Here is a 13,990-nt window from a genome sequence, read left to right as displayed (position 1 = left end):
GGAGAAGGAAATGGCAAACCACTGCAGTATCTTTGCCAAGAAAATCCCAAATGGAGGTCACAAAGAATCACAAGCAATTCAAAATGCTTGAACAACGAATACCAAGAAATTCTTAAATCTTGGATTTCTCTGATTTTTCACTAGGGCACTGCTGGTGTGTGGATGAGAAAGGACAGTATGTTGCAGACTCCTTGGCTGCTCGCTCCCCAAGATTGCCACAGTGTAAGTGACAGTTTCTGGGCCCTACTATCCACCATGGCTTAGATGCTTTATCAGTCAGTTCAATTCAGTTTAGTTCACTCCATTTCCACAAATATCCATTAAGGTGCCTTCTATATGCAATACCATGGCACAGCAGATTCGTAATTAGAAGACCTGAGTTCTAATTAATATTGTTATGTTAATATTTATTGTTATATTAATATTTTTATATTCCTTTACTCCTTGTGTGACCTTGGTCAAACCTGTTTCATCCCGTTTCCACAATAGCTGTGTTTAGGTATTTAAAGAACAGTCAAGTGTAAAGGGGATTTGATTTGTTCTGTTTGGACACAGAGAGCAGAACCAGGAGTGATGGATGGAAGTGACAAAGAGGCAGATTTGGGTTAGATATAAAACTGCCTAACAATCAGAACTCTTATAAGTGGAAAGTCTTGTCTCAGGCGGGTGGCTTCTCCATCACTGGAGGTCTTCTGGCAGAGGTGGGCTATAACCACTTGTGGGGTATGTTATACTAAGGTATTTCCTTGGGAAATAGGTTGGATTAGATGGCTGCCAGGGTCCCTTCCAGTTCTGAAACTCAGTGATTTTGGGAAGTTCTTCATAAATGTTTATTGACTGGAATTTTATTAAAAGAAGCCCTTGTAGGAGAGGGAGCACTCTGGCCCATGTTGGCCATCCAAGAGACCCTGGCAAAGCAACTCCATTCAAGTCAATAGGAGAGTGGTACTCCAGCATCCGAGAGAAGCAGGATCAGGAGGAAAATGATTTTGTTTTATTTAGACCTTGGCAAAGGAGACATCAATTCTTTTTAATTCAGGATGCCTTTCAATTTTCAACAGGTCCCTCAGCATGTGAGAAGTCTCGGACCAATGGGTTGCTTTCCAGCTGGGAACGCAGGGGCACTGAAGGCAGTATTTCTCCTGGAGACCTATTCACCCCATCCTGCCTGGAGGTAAGCCATATAATTGGAGGAAAGGAAAGTTAATGCAGTTGGGGATTTTTCCAGTAACTCTAGAGGTTTTCTAACTTCTTTGGGGAAATTGGATAGCATGGTATTGGGGGAAAAATACTACACCAAGAGCCAGGAGAGGTAGGCTCAAATCTGAGGTCTAACATTTACTCTGGGCCTCAGTTTCTTCATCCATAAAATGGGGGTAACAATATACACCTTTATCTCACATATTGTAAAGCATGAACTTTGTATTAAGCGGCCAATCCCTATGGTGCTTTCAGGTTTACAAAATACTTAATTCATAATAACCCCACAGGGTACTATAAATGTTATTATAGTCATTTAACATTGAAGAAAATGAGGCTTGAAGGTGAAGAGACTTTTCCCCCACAGCCTGCTAGTATCAGAGCCTAAATATGAACTCTGGTCTGTTGACTAAGTGTCTACAGCTCATCCAGCTCTCCCACATGGCCTTTTTATGAAGCACTATGTCAATGTGAGGGGATGGCCCATCTGAGAAAGCCTGGAGGAGACAAGTCAGGAGGACTGCAGTTTAGGCCCAGCTCTGTAAAGTTGTGTGACCTTGAGCAAACTACATCCTTTTTCTGGACCTCAGCTTCTTCCTCTGGTAAAATGGGGGAGACTGGACAAGACACTCTCTAAAATCTTTTCCAATTTGGAGAGTTTATGGTTCTGTTTGGTAAATGAGGGTGAAACACTCCACATTTCTTAAATTAGAAGAAAAAATACCAGCATATTCTATCTTATTTTTATTGCTGCTATTCATTTTATTGTCACCAGAGGCCAGAGAAACTATTTAGAAAGCTACATTTCTGCATGATTTACTTTTGACAAACAAATTCCCCACATCTCCAATGAAGTAGCACCTCGAATCCCACTGGCATCTCAGGATGTGGTAGTCAGCTTCCTCTGGGGATACTGTTTGTTTTTTTCTTTCTTTTTTTTTTCCAACAAATGGTTTTCAGTTTTGAGAAGCTCAGCTCTCCTTTTGGATTTGGCTTCTTGGTACCCAAGTAACCAGCTTAGAAGTAATGAAACTGTTATGCTTTTATTTTAGACAGGAGAATATAGCCTGCTACAGAAATCAGTCAGCAATACCTGGTGTGTGAACCCAGCATCCGGGGAGGGCATACCGTCTGGTCAACTCCCTTCTAACAGCAGTGTCCAATGTAAGTAGCTATGGCAGTTTAGCCTTCTGAGGTAGTCCTTCCTAGGTCATCCAGGTGCTGAATTGAAATGACTCCTTCTCATCGACCTCCTCTGTTAGCAAAATGTGGAAGGGAACCAATAGAATCCAAGAACTTTTGTTCTCTAGGTAAGTTTCTCATGTCATATACCAGAGACTTTGAATCTTCAGTAAAACAAATTTTTATTAAAAACTATACCCCATGTTGTGGCAAATATAAAGTTTAGATTAAATACTGTCAGTCCCTGGCATTCATAGTTTCATGGGGGAGATAAGAAACTAACCCAGATAATTTTAATGACAAAAAAAATATGTGATGACTACATTAGAGGTGTAAACCAAAGTGCTTTGTGAGGCCTGAGGGAGAGAAGGAGGTCCTAAGTGGGTGTTTGGAATGGATCCTGGAAGCTGCATAAAGGAAACTGCATTTGAGATTGACTTTAAAAGGTGGACAGAAATTCAACAAAGAAAGAGAATATTCTCCTGGCACAGAGAACAGTCTCAGCAAGCACATGGGAGTCAAACATATCAGAGTTATCACACAGTATCTGTCTCTCTGTCATGACAGAATTGTCTGGCAATGGTGGTGCTTGAGCTCTGGCTTAGAATAGCAGCTCCAGGCTCACATATGTTCATGGGCTAAAATTCTGGGTTCTAAATGCCCTTCTAGCCCTAACATTCTACGGTCCTCTCATTCTAGGACTGCAAATTGGTGCCTCACCTTATGTGACACGAGGTGATGTCTTACCAGTTCTACCAGGTCCAAATTCCAAAATCTAGAATGGAGAAAAAAGGCAAAAGAGAGTGATTGAGATGTGACTGAATCACTAATACACGAGAGGAAAGAAAGGAAAGAAGAGAGAGGTAGCCTAGTCCAGAAAAAGGAAATGGAGAGATATCAGTCTGGCAGGGAGCCAAATATACAGAGAAGAAGCCCATTGTACTCCGTTTTTATATGCTTCCTGGTGATTTTGGTCCATTCAAAGTATGCATGAGAGTTAACTAAAATATATTGCCTCTCCCTTCCCTTCCCTTCTCTTCCCTTCCCTTCCCTTCCCTTCCCTTCCCTTCCCTTCCCTTCCCTTCCCGAACTTTCAGTTCCGTAAGTTTTAAAAATTTCCCCCTTTCTACCCTACTCCCTCCCCAAGACGGCATGCAATCTGATATAGGCTCTACATATACATTCCTATTAAACATCTTCACATTAGTCATGTCGCATAGAAGAATTAGAACAAATGGAAGGAACCATGAGAAAGAAAAACAAAACAAAAAAAAAATCGTCTGCTTCATTCTGTATTCAGCTTCCATAGTTCTTTCTCTGGATGTGGATGGCGTTTTCCATCATGAATCCTTTGGAATTGTTTTTAGGACCTTGCATGACTAAGAAGGGCTAAGTCTATCAAAGTCAGTCATCAAACACTGTGATGCCTTGGAAAAAGTAGTGTTCAGTGAATGGAGTGCTGGGCTTGGAGGAAAGAAGACATTTGTTCATATCCTTTCTCTGACAGGACCTGGGCAAGTCACATTGGCTATATGCCTCAAGCAGCTATCTAGGACTTATCTGTGAAAGGATGGACAGTTGAGATTTAGGTTGGGAGTTCTCAGATTGGGAGCTTCCTAAATCTGGAACCTTTTAGAGTTTACCTTTGGCTATTTGGTTATTCTTTTTTTTTTTTTTTAAAGCAATCGGGGTTAAGTAACTTGCTCACGGTTACATGGCCAGTCATTTCTGGGTGTGGTGCTGAGTGTCTGAGACTGGGATTCGATCTCCAGGTCATCCCAACACTGAAGCCGGTGCTCTTACTCGCTGAGCCACCTGGCCTCCCCTATTTGGTTATTCTTAAAGAATATGTATGCATGAATATATAAATATATGTGTGCATATGTGTACATATATACATACACATAAGATTCATAAAAAAGCAGTTTTAGCAGGTGCATAAGGGTATACCAGAAATCAAATACAAACTTATTCAGTCTCAATTATTCTCCTCAATGCAATCAGTCAATTAATCAATTGACAAACATTTTGTGAAAGGCGTTATGCAAGGTGCTAGGGGTGCAAACACAAAAATGAAGTAATCTGAACCCTCAAACCCAGCTCCAGTCCAACTGTATAATCCTCTCCCCAGCAGGATCTGGGCATCCCTGCCTCCTTTACTGGCTCGGATTTCTGTCTGGAATGCACTCTGTACCTTTTTCAGCTGTTGAATTTTTCTCCAATCTTTGGAGACTAATTAAAATGCTACCTCCTCCAGGAAGTTTTCTTGGACTTCCTCCTCTCCGATCAGTAGCTGCCTTCCCTCGTGATATAAGTAGTTTGTTGTTGTTGTGTGATTAATTAAACATATATCACAGTGTTCACGTTACGTTTTTGGAGGAAGTCTTCTGTTATCTTTTATGCTATTGCTATGTATTTTTAATTTTTGTGCTATTTAATTTTTCATGTGATTATGAGTCTTGTCTCCTCTGCTGGACTGCAAGCCCTTCGAAGGCAATTTTCATATTTTATCCTTCTTTGAATATCTGCTGCATGAATGAATGATGAAATGAAAGTTATCTGTCCCTCTCTGTATTTCTAAGTGACGTTGGTTTGTCTTTTTGCTTTGAGGCCCTAGCATGTGCACCATGTTAATGGAAAAAGTCACCGTGAGGGAAACTGGCAATGGATACATCCCCGCTTGTATAGAAAATGATGGACGTTTCTCACCAGTGCAATGTGACCAGGATCAGGAGAGCTGCTGGTGTGTGCTCGAGAATGGTGAGGAGGTGCCGGGAACACGAGTCGCTGGAGGCCGACCCTCATGTGAAAGTAAGCCATGGTAGGACTGACCTGATTAGGGGATGGGGCCTGGGGCTGAGCCTAGGGAGGCAAAGCCTGGGACAAATTGCTCTCTGCATCTCCACTGATTCCAATATCATTGTAAGGTGAAAGCAGGATAATGGATTCATTTATTCATTCATTCAATAACTATTTTTAAGCATTTGCTATATACAAACCACTGCTTTGAAATGAACATCAAGGACAAAGGAAACAGATATTATATGAGAAGTGTGACTTGAGCTGATGTGTAGGGAGAAAGGGAATAAAGGATTATAATGGTGGTGGAAGATTCAGAGGATGATTTTATACATACACACAAATATGTATTCACATGCACAATGCACACATACATATATATGTATATGTGTTGTGTGCATGTGTATATATCTGTATACATGCCTGTGTGAAGGCATGTATATGTGCGTGCACCAATCAATAAATAAACATTTATTAATACTTACCATGTATCAGACACTGTGGCATATATGAATATATTTGCTTTTAGTCTTTGTTAGTACAAGGTATTGCCTAACTGGCTACCTCTCTGAGTGACTGCCCAGCTGCTGGTAATGTAGAAGTAGGAGAATGCCCAAGTGTGGCGTCTGGAACACTCCTCCCGATTCATTGTAGCCTGAGGAAGGTTCTTCTGGCTAGAGTTAAAACCCTACTTTCGGGGATACAAAGAGACAAGACTCATATCCAGTGCAGAAAGAAAATAGGGTGTTGCCTATTATTTTCCAGGCACCATGCTAATTGCTTTTACAAATATTATCTCGTTTGATCCTCACAATAACTCTTTGAAGTAGAATGTTATTGTGGTCTCCATTTTACAGTTGAGAAAACTGAGGCCAGCAGAGGTTAAGTGACTTGCCCAGAGACAGACATGTAGGTGTAGAGGAAAGATGACCAAATTAGGATCCAGGACCTAGGTTCTGTGAGATGGATCAGCACACAATTTCTGGGGACCCTACATTATCCCATACAGCTGTATCATTTTTATTGATATCTTTTTTTGACAGCATCTTCATTTCTAAACATAATCTTTCCCTGATCACCCCACACAGTGAGTTGTCCCTTATAACCAAGTATAAAAAAGAAAGAGGAAGAGGAAGCAGTTCAGCAAAACTAATTGTACATGACCTGAGTATACACAGCATTCTGCATCCAAAGTCTTCTAAATTTGCAAAGATGAAAGGGAGGTTCTGCTATAAAACATTCCTTTCTGGGTTCTAACATTCTGGATCCTAAGGTCCCTTCTAGCTCTTAGATTCTGTGCTGTTATGATTCTTTGGCAGCTTTATAAAACTCAGTAGGAAGTATTATGATGTACAGGAATTTACTACTGGGAGTATATCAGGAAAGCAGTGGGGTGTTGGAGCAGAAAGGTTACTTGAGGGAAAGATGTAAAAAACTGCTGAGAGACAAGGCCAAGTTGCATGAAGATGCCAATAAAAATAGCAATAGGGAGATCTGCCTGAATTCCCAGAATTTCAGGGGCCATCTAGTCTAACCAGTGATGGAACAAGAACCCCCCCCCCCCTGCTATATACAGGAAAAATTATTCCCCAGCCTTTGCTGGAAGACCACCAAGCAGGGGAAATGTACTCCCCTGCAAAGTGGTCCATTTCACTTACAGACAACTCTCATTATTACCATGAGCCCAAATTTGCCTTTTGCAACTTCAGTAAAAACGGTAGTAGCCCCTGATCCCAGAACTATTCTCTATGGCTAAACAGAATGTCTGATTCCTTTTGCATGTGTTGGCCCCTTAAATATATGAAGAAAATAAATGTTCGTCCAAACAATCCTCATGTGGCCTAATCTTAAGGTCCTCTAATATTCTGGCCACCCTTCATCTTATCAGCAATGCCTTTCCTAAAAGATGGCTCCCCAGACTGGATAGTATATACTAGAGATATTATTGGATCAGAGAAGAGTACAAAAGTATTACCAACTCTCTGGGCCTTGACATGATGACTCTCTTATTAAGACCAAGGTGTTGCTTAGAGTGATTAGAGCTTTGGGTCTGGAGTCAGGAAGACCTTAGTTCAAATCCAGCCCCAGACACTCTAGGAAAGTCACTTAGCCTCTATCTGACTCAGTATCCTTGTCTGTAAAATGGGGATAATAATAGCACCTACCTATCAGAGTTGTTGTAAGGACCAAATGAGATAATATTTGTATAGGGCTCATAGTAGGTATTTAATAAATGCGTTTCCTTCCTTCTTAGCTCAATCTAATAGCGTGCTAATGTTTTTGACTACATCAACATGCTGTTGACTCACCTTGAGATTTTAAATGACTTGTTACCAAGATTTGTTTATTCCACCTTTGCAATATATCTTGAATATGTCCCCTTATCTTTTCTGACACTGACACCATCCTGGTTCATGACCTCATTACCTCACACCTAGACTATCACAATAGCCTGCTGGTGGATCTGCCTGCCCCAAGTCTCTCCCTTACCCAATCCATCATCCAACCAGCAGCCAAAGTAAATTTCATAATGGATAGGTCGGACAATGTCACCCCTTCCTCCTTACTCAATAATATCCAAGGCCCCCTATTATCTCCAGGATCAAAATAAAAGCTGCGGATGTTGAAAGCCCTTCATCACCTGTCTCCTACCTATCTTCCCAATCTTCTTATACCTTACTGTCTGTCATATACACTTTGATCCAAACGACACTGAACTCCTTGCTGTTCCTCCAACAATACATTTTCACTCGATATCTTCCATGCCTGGGATTCTCTACATTCTCATCCCTCCCTCCTAGCTTATAAATCTCAGCAAAAATCTTCTGAAGGAAGGCTTTTTGGTCTCCTTTAATGGCAGTATCCTCCGGAGATGATCTCTAATTTATCTTGAATTTGTCTTAATTTTATCATGATTCTTTGCATGCTGCCTCGTCCCGTTGATTGTACACTCACTCCTCGAGGGAAGACGCTGGGTGTTTTGTTTTGTTTTTACCTTTCTTTATATCTCTAGAGCTCTGCCTGACCCACGATAGATACTTAGCAAATGTTCATTGATGTGCCTTGACTAAAACTCCCAGATCTTTTGCCTTCCCTATCTTGTGTTTGTGAAGTTAAAGTTAATTCTTTCACTCAGATGTAAGACTTTACATTTATCCCTATCGAGTTTTTTTCTTATTTAGTTCACTTCAGTGTTACGACTCATCCACTGGCAATTTGGGGTTACATATAAAGTTGAAATGTATGTCGTTAGTTCTTTTATCCAAGTTATCAATAAAAACACTAATTAGCTCAAGGCTAATCACAGAACCAAGAAATACTCCATTAGAGAACTTCTAAGATGACTGTGAGCCTTAATAAAGAGTCTTTGGGTCTCCCATTCAACCATCTCTAAATTCACCTACCTGTACCATTTGTCTAGCTCAGCTTCTCTTTAACTTTTCTACAAGAATCTCATGAGAGAAATGCTTTGCTATAATTGAGACTTACTATTTTTAGTGATCTCCTGATCTAAACAGTCTAATAGTAACCTTGTCAGAAAAAGACACAAGGTCAGTCTTCCACAATTTGTTTTTGATGAAACCAAGGTGTTTCTTTGTGATCACCACTTCATTTTCTAAATATTCACAAACTATCCCTTTAGGAATATGACCTAGATTTGGCCAGGAGTGGAAGTCAAGCTCATGGACCTATATTTTACATTCCCTACTCTCCCTCTTAATTGGGAAAATGGGACAATATCTACCCTACTTCAGTCCTGTGGTTCCTTTGAATCTCTTTGTCAATGGGATTGTCCTGCAGATCTAAGAAGATCTAAGAAGAACCAAGACTCTTTTGAGGCATTCTACCAAACTGTTATCTATACCTGATATGTACAATGAGACAGACAGCAGAGAAGCAAGAGGCATAAGCTCAAATTATCAGCCTTCCACCATAGTGGGGTGGGGAAACATGCTATTAGAGAGACACTATGATAGAACGAATGATGAACTTGGAAACTAGAGACCTTAGTACTAGTATTAGCTCCATCGCTAGGTAGTTAATTGGATGTGATATTGGACATATCATCTTCAGTTTCATCTACAAAATTGGAATAACAGTGCTTATCCTATTTACTTTGTGAAGTCATTGTAAGTACTTTGTAAACTGCTAAGTACTTTATACATTCAAATTATCATTATTACTAATAGGTATTTATTTTGTTATTAATTAGTTATTATTGCCAATTATCATTAGATTGTGAAAATTCTTATTTGCCTTCTCCTATATGGTTAATAAGAGCTACTGTAAGTATAGAAAGAGCCTTGGATTGAAAGTCAGGAAACCTGGGTTCTTTATTTCGGTTTTACCATTTATTTGTTTAGGATTTTCATCCTAACTTTGTGCCTAGAGAAAGGTACCTATCCCATAGTAAGTGTTTAACAAAGGCTTGTTGACTTACTGACTAAGCAAATCATTTGAACTCTAGACCTTAGCTCCCTTATCTTTAAAATAAAGGCATTGGACCAGATGATTTCTCATGTCCCTTTTGGCTCTTGAATGCTAGGACCCTGCCCCAGAGATTTGATAGGGGTAGAAGAACTTTGTAAAATACAAAGTACTGTACCATGTAAGGGATTATTGTTCCTGGGCCTGGGGTATAAGTTCTATGATCTTATTTGACCTGACATTCCTGTCCTTGTCCTAATTTCTCATGTATCCTGAACAGGCAACTAGGAAACAGGAAAAGCCATTCACAAGCTGTGGAATGTGTCACAGTAAGGGATCGGGACAGGTCTGTGGTTCAGCATTAGTGGAGACATTTGCCAAGTATACACATGTCACTTTGTTCTGTACGCTGGATACAATGAGAGTTTTCACCAGAATAGTCTCCACAGATGTTTTCCTTGTAAGACTTATAGCCTATTAGTGCTGGAAAGAGGCTTTGTAATCTTCCCTCAATTTACAGATGGGGAAACTGAGGCCCAGAAAAGCTTGCCCAAAGTTACACAGGAAGGTGGTGGCAAAGCTAAGCAGGTTCCTAAGTCCACGTTCAATGTTCTTGCCTTTTCCCCAAGCCTCCTTTACTGTGTCCCTTTAACATTTGAGGAATCAAATTGATCATATAATTGTGTTAAAGTCATATGAAAACCAGTTTGGGGAATTGAGGGTGCTTAGCTGGACAAGAGAACTCCATAAAGAAGGAGGAGATGGGACATTATTGATGGCTTCCATTATGTGGAGGGCCATAAGGTGTTAGACTGAATCCCTTTGACTATGGAAGGTAGATCTAGGAACAGAGTGGAAGAAATAGACCCATTTGAGCTTAGTATAAGGCCAGGCTTCCATAGCAAATAGAACTGGTCAAAAGAGGTATGGGCCACCTCAGGAGGTAGAGAGCTTTTAATTGTTAAAAGTTTTAGTGGTTTTTGTCAGGAATTTCTCACTTCCCTTTTCATCTCTGTATTATAGAATTCTGACTTCTTTCAAAGCATGACTTAAATACCTGCTTCCTATGGGAGACTTCTCCTGATGATGCCAGTTTTTAATACTCCCTGTCTCTGTCTCTGTCTTTCTGTTTCTGTCTCTGAATTGTATTTGATATATTTCCCACCTCTTCATATTTATACATGGTGAAGCCCTTTTGTAGAATATAAGTTCCCTGAGGGCAAGGACTGATTCATTTTTATTTTTGTTCTGTTGGTGCCTATCATAGTTCTTTGAAAGTGCCTTAATTGGTTGGTTGAATTGAATTGTTGAACCCAATCCTGGTGAGGGGTACAGAGTCCAAAAGTGTCTGAATTGAGAGCGATCTTACAAGTCATCCAGTACTCTCTGTGATCAAATGGATATCCTCTGATGGTCCTTTCTGCTCTGAGATTCCACGATTCTTTGAACTCTCTCCCAGGGATGATTTGTAACTACAGGACAGCATGGGGACTTCAGTGGTACTATAAAAAGGTTGAAGGACACACTTGCTTGGCAATATGGGAGTGTGGATGAAATTATGAGTGTTAGCAGCAAAGGTGTTAGCATCTTATGTAATATTTGTAAATTCATGAAGCAAATCCTTGACAGCTAATTCAAAACATTCATTATTCTGGTTCCAAAAAGGGAATCTAGGGAAAACAGACTTACAAAATTTCTCTCTCTCTCTCTCTCTCTCTCTCTCTCTCTCTCTCTCTCTCTCTCTCTCACACACACACACACACACACACACATGCAAACACACACAGAGAAGGGGTTATCTAAGCAAAATAATAAGACAGAAAAAAAGATAGATGATATTTATATAACACATTACAGTTTATAATATACTTTCCCATGGTTAACCCATTTGATCCCTCCAAATAAACATATGAGGCAGGCAATGGATGTATTATTAATACCATTTTTAATAGAAGTGACTTGCCCAAGGTCACACAGCCAGTGAATGGTTGAGCCAGGGTTTACGTCCAGAAACAGTGACGTCTTACTTCTTTGCTCTTTCTTACCCCAGTAGCCTGAGGTATTCACACAGCTCTAAATGCCCTATTCCATATTACTCAGAGGCATCTTCTTCAAGTAGAAAGAACAGAAGACTGGGGGAGGGGGGAGAATGGGTCAAGAAATGGGTTTAAATTACAAGTTTTCTGCTGATTAAATGTGTGATCTTGAGCACGTCCTCTCAAATTCAATAAACATTTGTAAAGTAGATCCCATTAATTGTGCAGAGAACTTTGGGAGGTTCTGGGAGATATTCAGAGGATTGGTCATGGCTGCCCTCTTGAAGCTTGTAGTCTAGTGCAAGATTACAAAGTATATACAATAACACCAAAAAATGTCACAAAGTTTGATAAGAGACCATAGCAGGAAAAGAATATTCAAGCCTTCAGGAGGAAAATGGCATAAGCTAGGGCTTGCAGGATGGGTAGAACTTTAGTATGCAAAGATGGGTGGAGAGGGAGTTTTAGAAATGGGAAAAAAGAATGAGCAAAGGTTTATAGATATGCAAGCATGGTATATCTATTGGGGACTGTGAATGGTTTGTTAAGCATGTAATGCATGTGCGTATATGTGTTGCTATGTTATCAGTGTGAAATAAAGCAGAGAATGGAGGTAGCTGACATGTTGTGGATGACCTTGAAGGAGTTTGGATTTTATTGGGTAGGCAATGGAGAATTCTCAAAGGTGTTTTTGCAGAACCTTTCCAGCTTGATAGATTTCCATCTGTTGAGACCGCTTTATAGAGCACATCTGTTTCCCATGGATTTTGTATACATTGTTTTATTTATCTAGAATCACTTTTGAGGTGGAAAATAACTTCAGGGGTCATTTAACTTAACCCTATCATTTTATGGGACTGGCTACACAGTTAATCCAGGGAGAAAGAAGGTGAAAAATCCCCCAGAGACCTCATTCACTGTAGTCTCCTTTGTTCCCCTGTAAAACAAAAGATTGGTAGGTCTTCATTGAAGCTGAGGTGAAAAGAATTGTTTTTCTTCAATAAAGAAGAAATCAGCGGCCTACTTGTGAGCCCTAACACTTTCCCCAATAATTCTCCACTTAAGCCCTACTCTAATGCCCTATGACAGTAGAGTGGTAAAGCTGAGTTCTCTGATATTGTACTGTATGGCAGGGGACCACAAGCCGAGGATGATGCCACCAAACTGGCCTGACTTTGTGCATGGGTCTCTAGCCATGGATTTTATGTTGGTCATCTGGGAACAAGCCTGGCTGAGTTCAGGGAGGTTCCTCAGTAGGTTGGCTGTAGAGGTATTAATATTTTAGACTCTGAAGCCCTTGTAGACTGCCTACCAAGTGGTGGAGGGGCTGTGATCTGAAGCAAATGCCTACAACAGAAGAAATCATAGATCCTTTAAGCACTTAGACATAATCAGAAAGAACATCCTATCTTTGATGTTTACGAGATGTGTGATCTTGGACTAGTAATTCAACCTCTCTGGACTAGTTTCCTCATCTATAGAAGGAAGAGGTTAGACTAGATTATTCCTGAAATCCTTCTATCCCTAGAACCATTTTCCTGGGATCTAGTTCATATTTCTCATTGGATAAGAAGAAAATTAAATGTGATGCAATGAATAGGTCTTGAACAATTACTATGTGCTTCATTCTGGTTGCTCTTAGAGATGAAAAGTGGTCCCTGCTCTTATGGAATTTATGGTTTGGAGATGAGATTAGACACTGATATCTATTATCTAAGGTGGAAAGGTAAAGTATTAGCATCTCTCAGAGGAGGTAGAGATCATTTCTATGATCTCTACACAGGGATTCTTAACCTTTTCGTGGCCTGGATCCATTTTACAGTCTGGTGAAGTCTATGGACCCTTCCTTAAAATAATGTTTGTTGCCTACATTCATCATTGAGAAAGATGCTATGTTTCAGTGAGAGTTTAACTTTTACTCCCCATACAAGTTTACTGGTTTCCTTGGAGATGTGGACCAGGTTAAGAATCCCTGGTATTGAGAGATCATAGAAGGCTTTATAGAGGAGAGGTGGCCTTTGATTTGTCCCTTTAAGTGTAGCTAGGCTTTCTAGTTGCAGAGATGAGAAAAGTGTTTTAAGCATTGGGAGAAAAAGGGAGAGTGAAGGCATGGAAGCAGTACCAGATGCTGAATTGTCTACTTGGTAAGCAAGAGATGTAATAGCCATGAGAAGCAGCATGAGGTAAAGGAAGGAGTCAGGGAGAGCTGGGTTCAAGTCCTACCTTTCACAATGTTAGTTGTGTAATCATGGGCACTCAACCCCTGAGAGCCCTCGGCACATTGTTTAGACTTTAAGTTAAAGGTAGTTCCGTTCGCACTGGAAGTTTTCCTCCATGTCTATGAA

General features: G+C 40.3%; 1 protein-coding gene across 1 annotated transcript in view; it reads left to right on the top strand.

Moving 5' to 3' along the window:
- Positions 1–13,990, top strand: part of TG (thyroglobulin) — a 382,541-nt gene that overhangs the window by 36,372 nt on the left and 332,179 nt on the right. The window contains exons 13-16 of the mRNA XM_069081298.1: positions 145–222; positions 1,062–1,174; positions 2,253–2,364; positions 4,993–5,193. Of these exons, the coding sequence (XP_068937399.1) occupies positions 145–222; positions 1,062–1,174; positions 2,253–2,364; positions 4,993–5,193 (504 nt within the window). The remainder of the gene's footprint in view (positions 1–144; positions 223–1,061; positions 1,175–2,252; positions 2,365–4,992; positions 5,194–13,990) is intronic.

Source organism: Petaurus breviceps, unplaced genomic scaffold, assembly GCF_028583685.1.
Source record: "Petaurus breviceps papuanus isolate PSGF00001 unplaced genomic scaffold, PetGlider_PUasm1.0 98, whole genome shotgun sequence".
NCBI lineage: Eukaryota > Metazoa > Chordata > Mammalia > Diprotodontia > Petauridae > Petaurus > Petaurus breviceps.
This window is presented reverse-complemented; position numbering and strand designations above follow the sequence as displayed.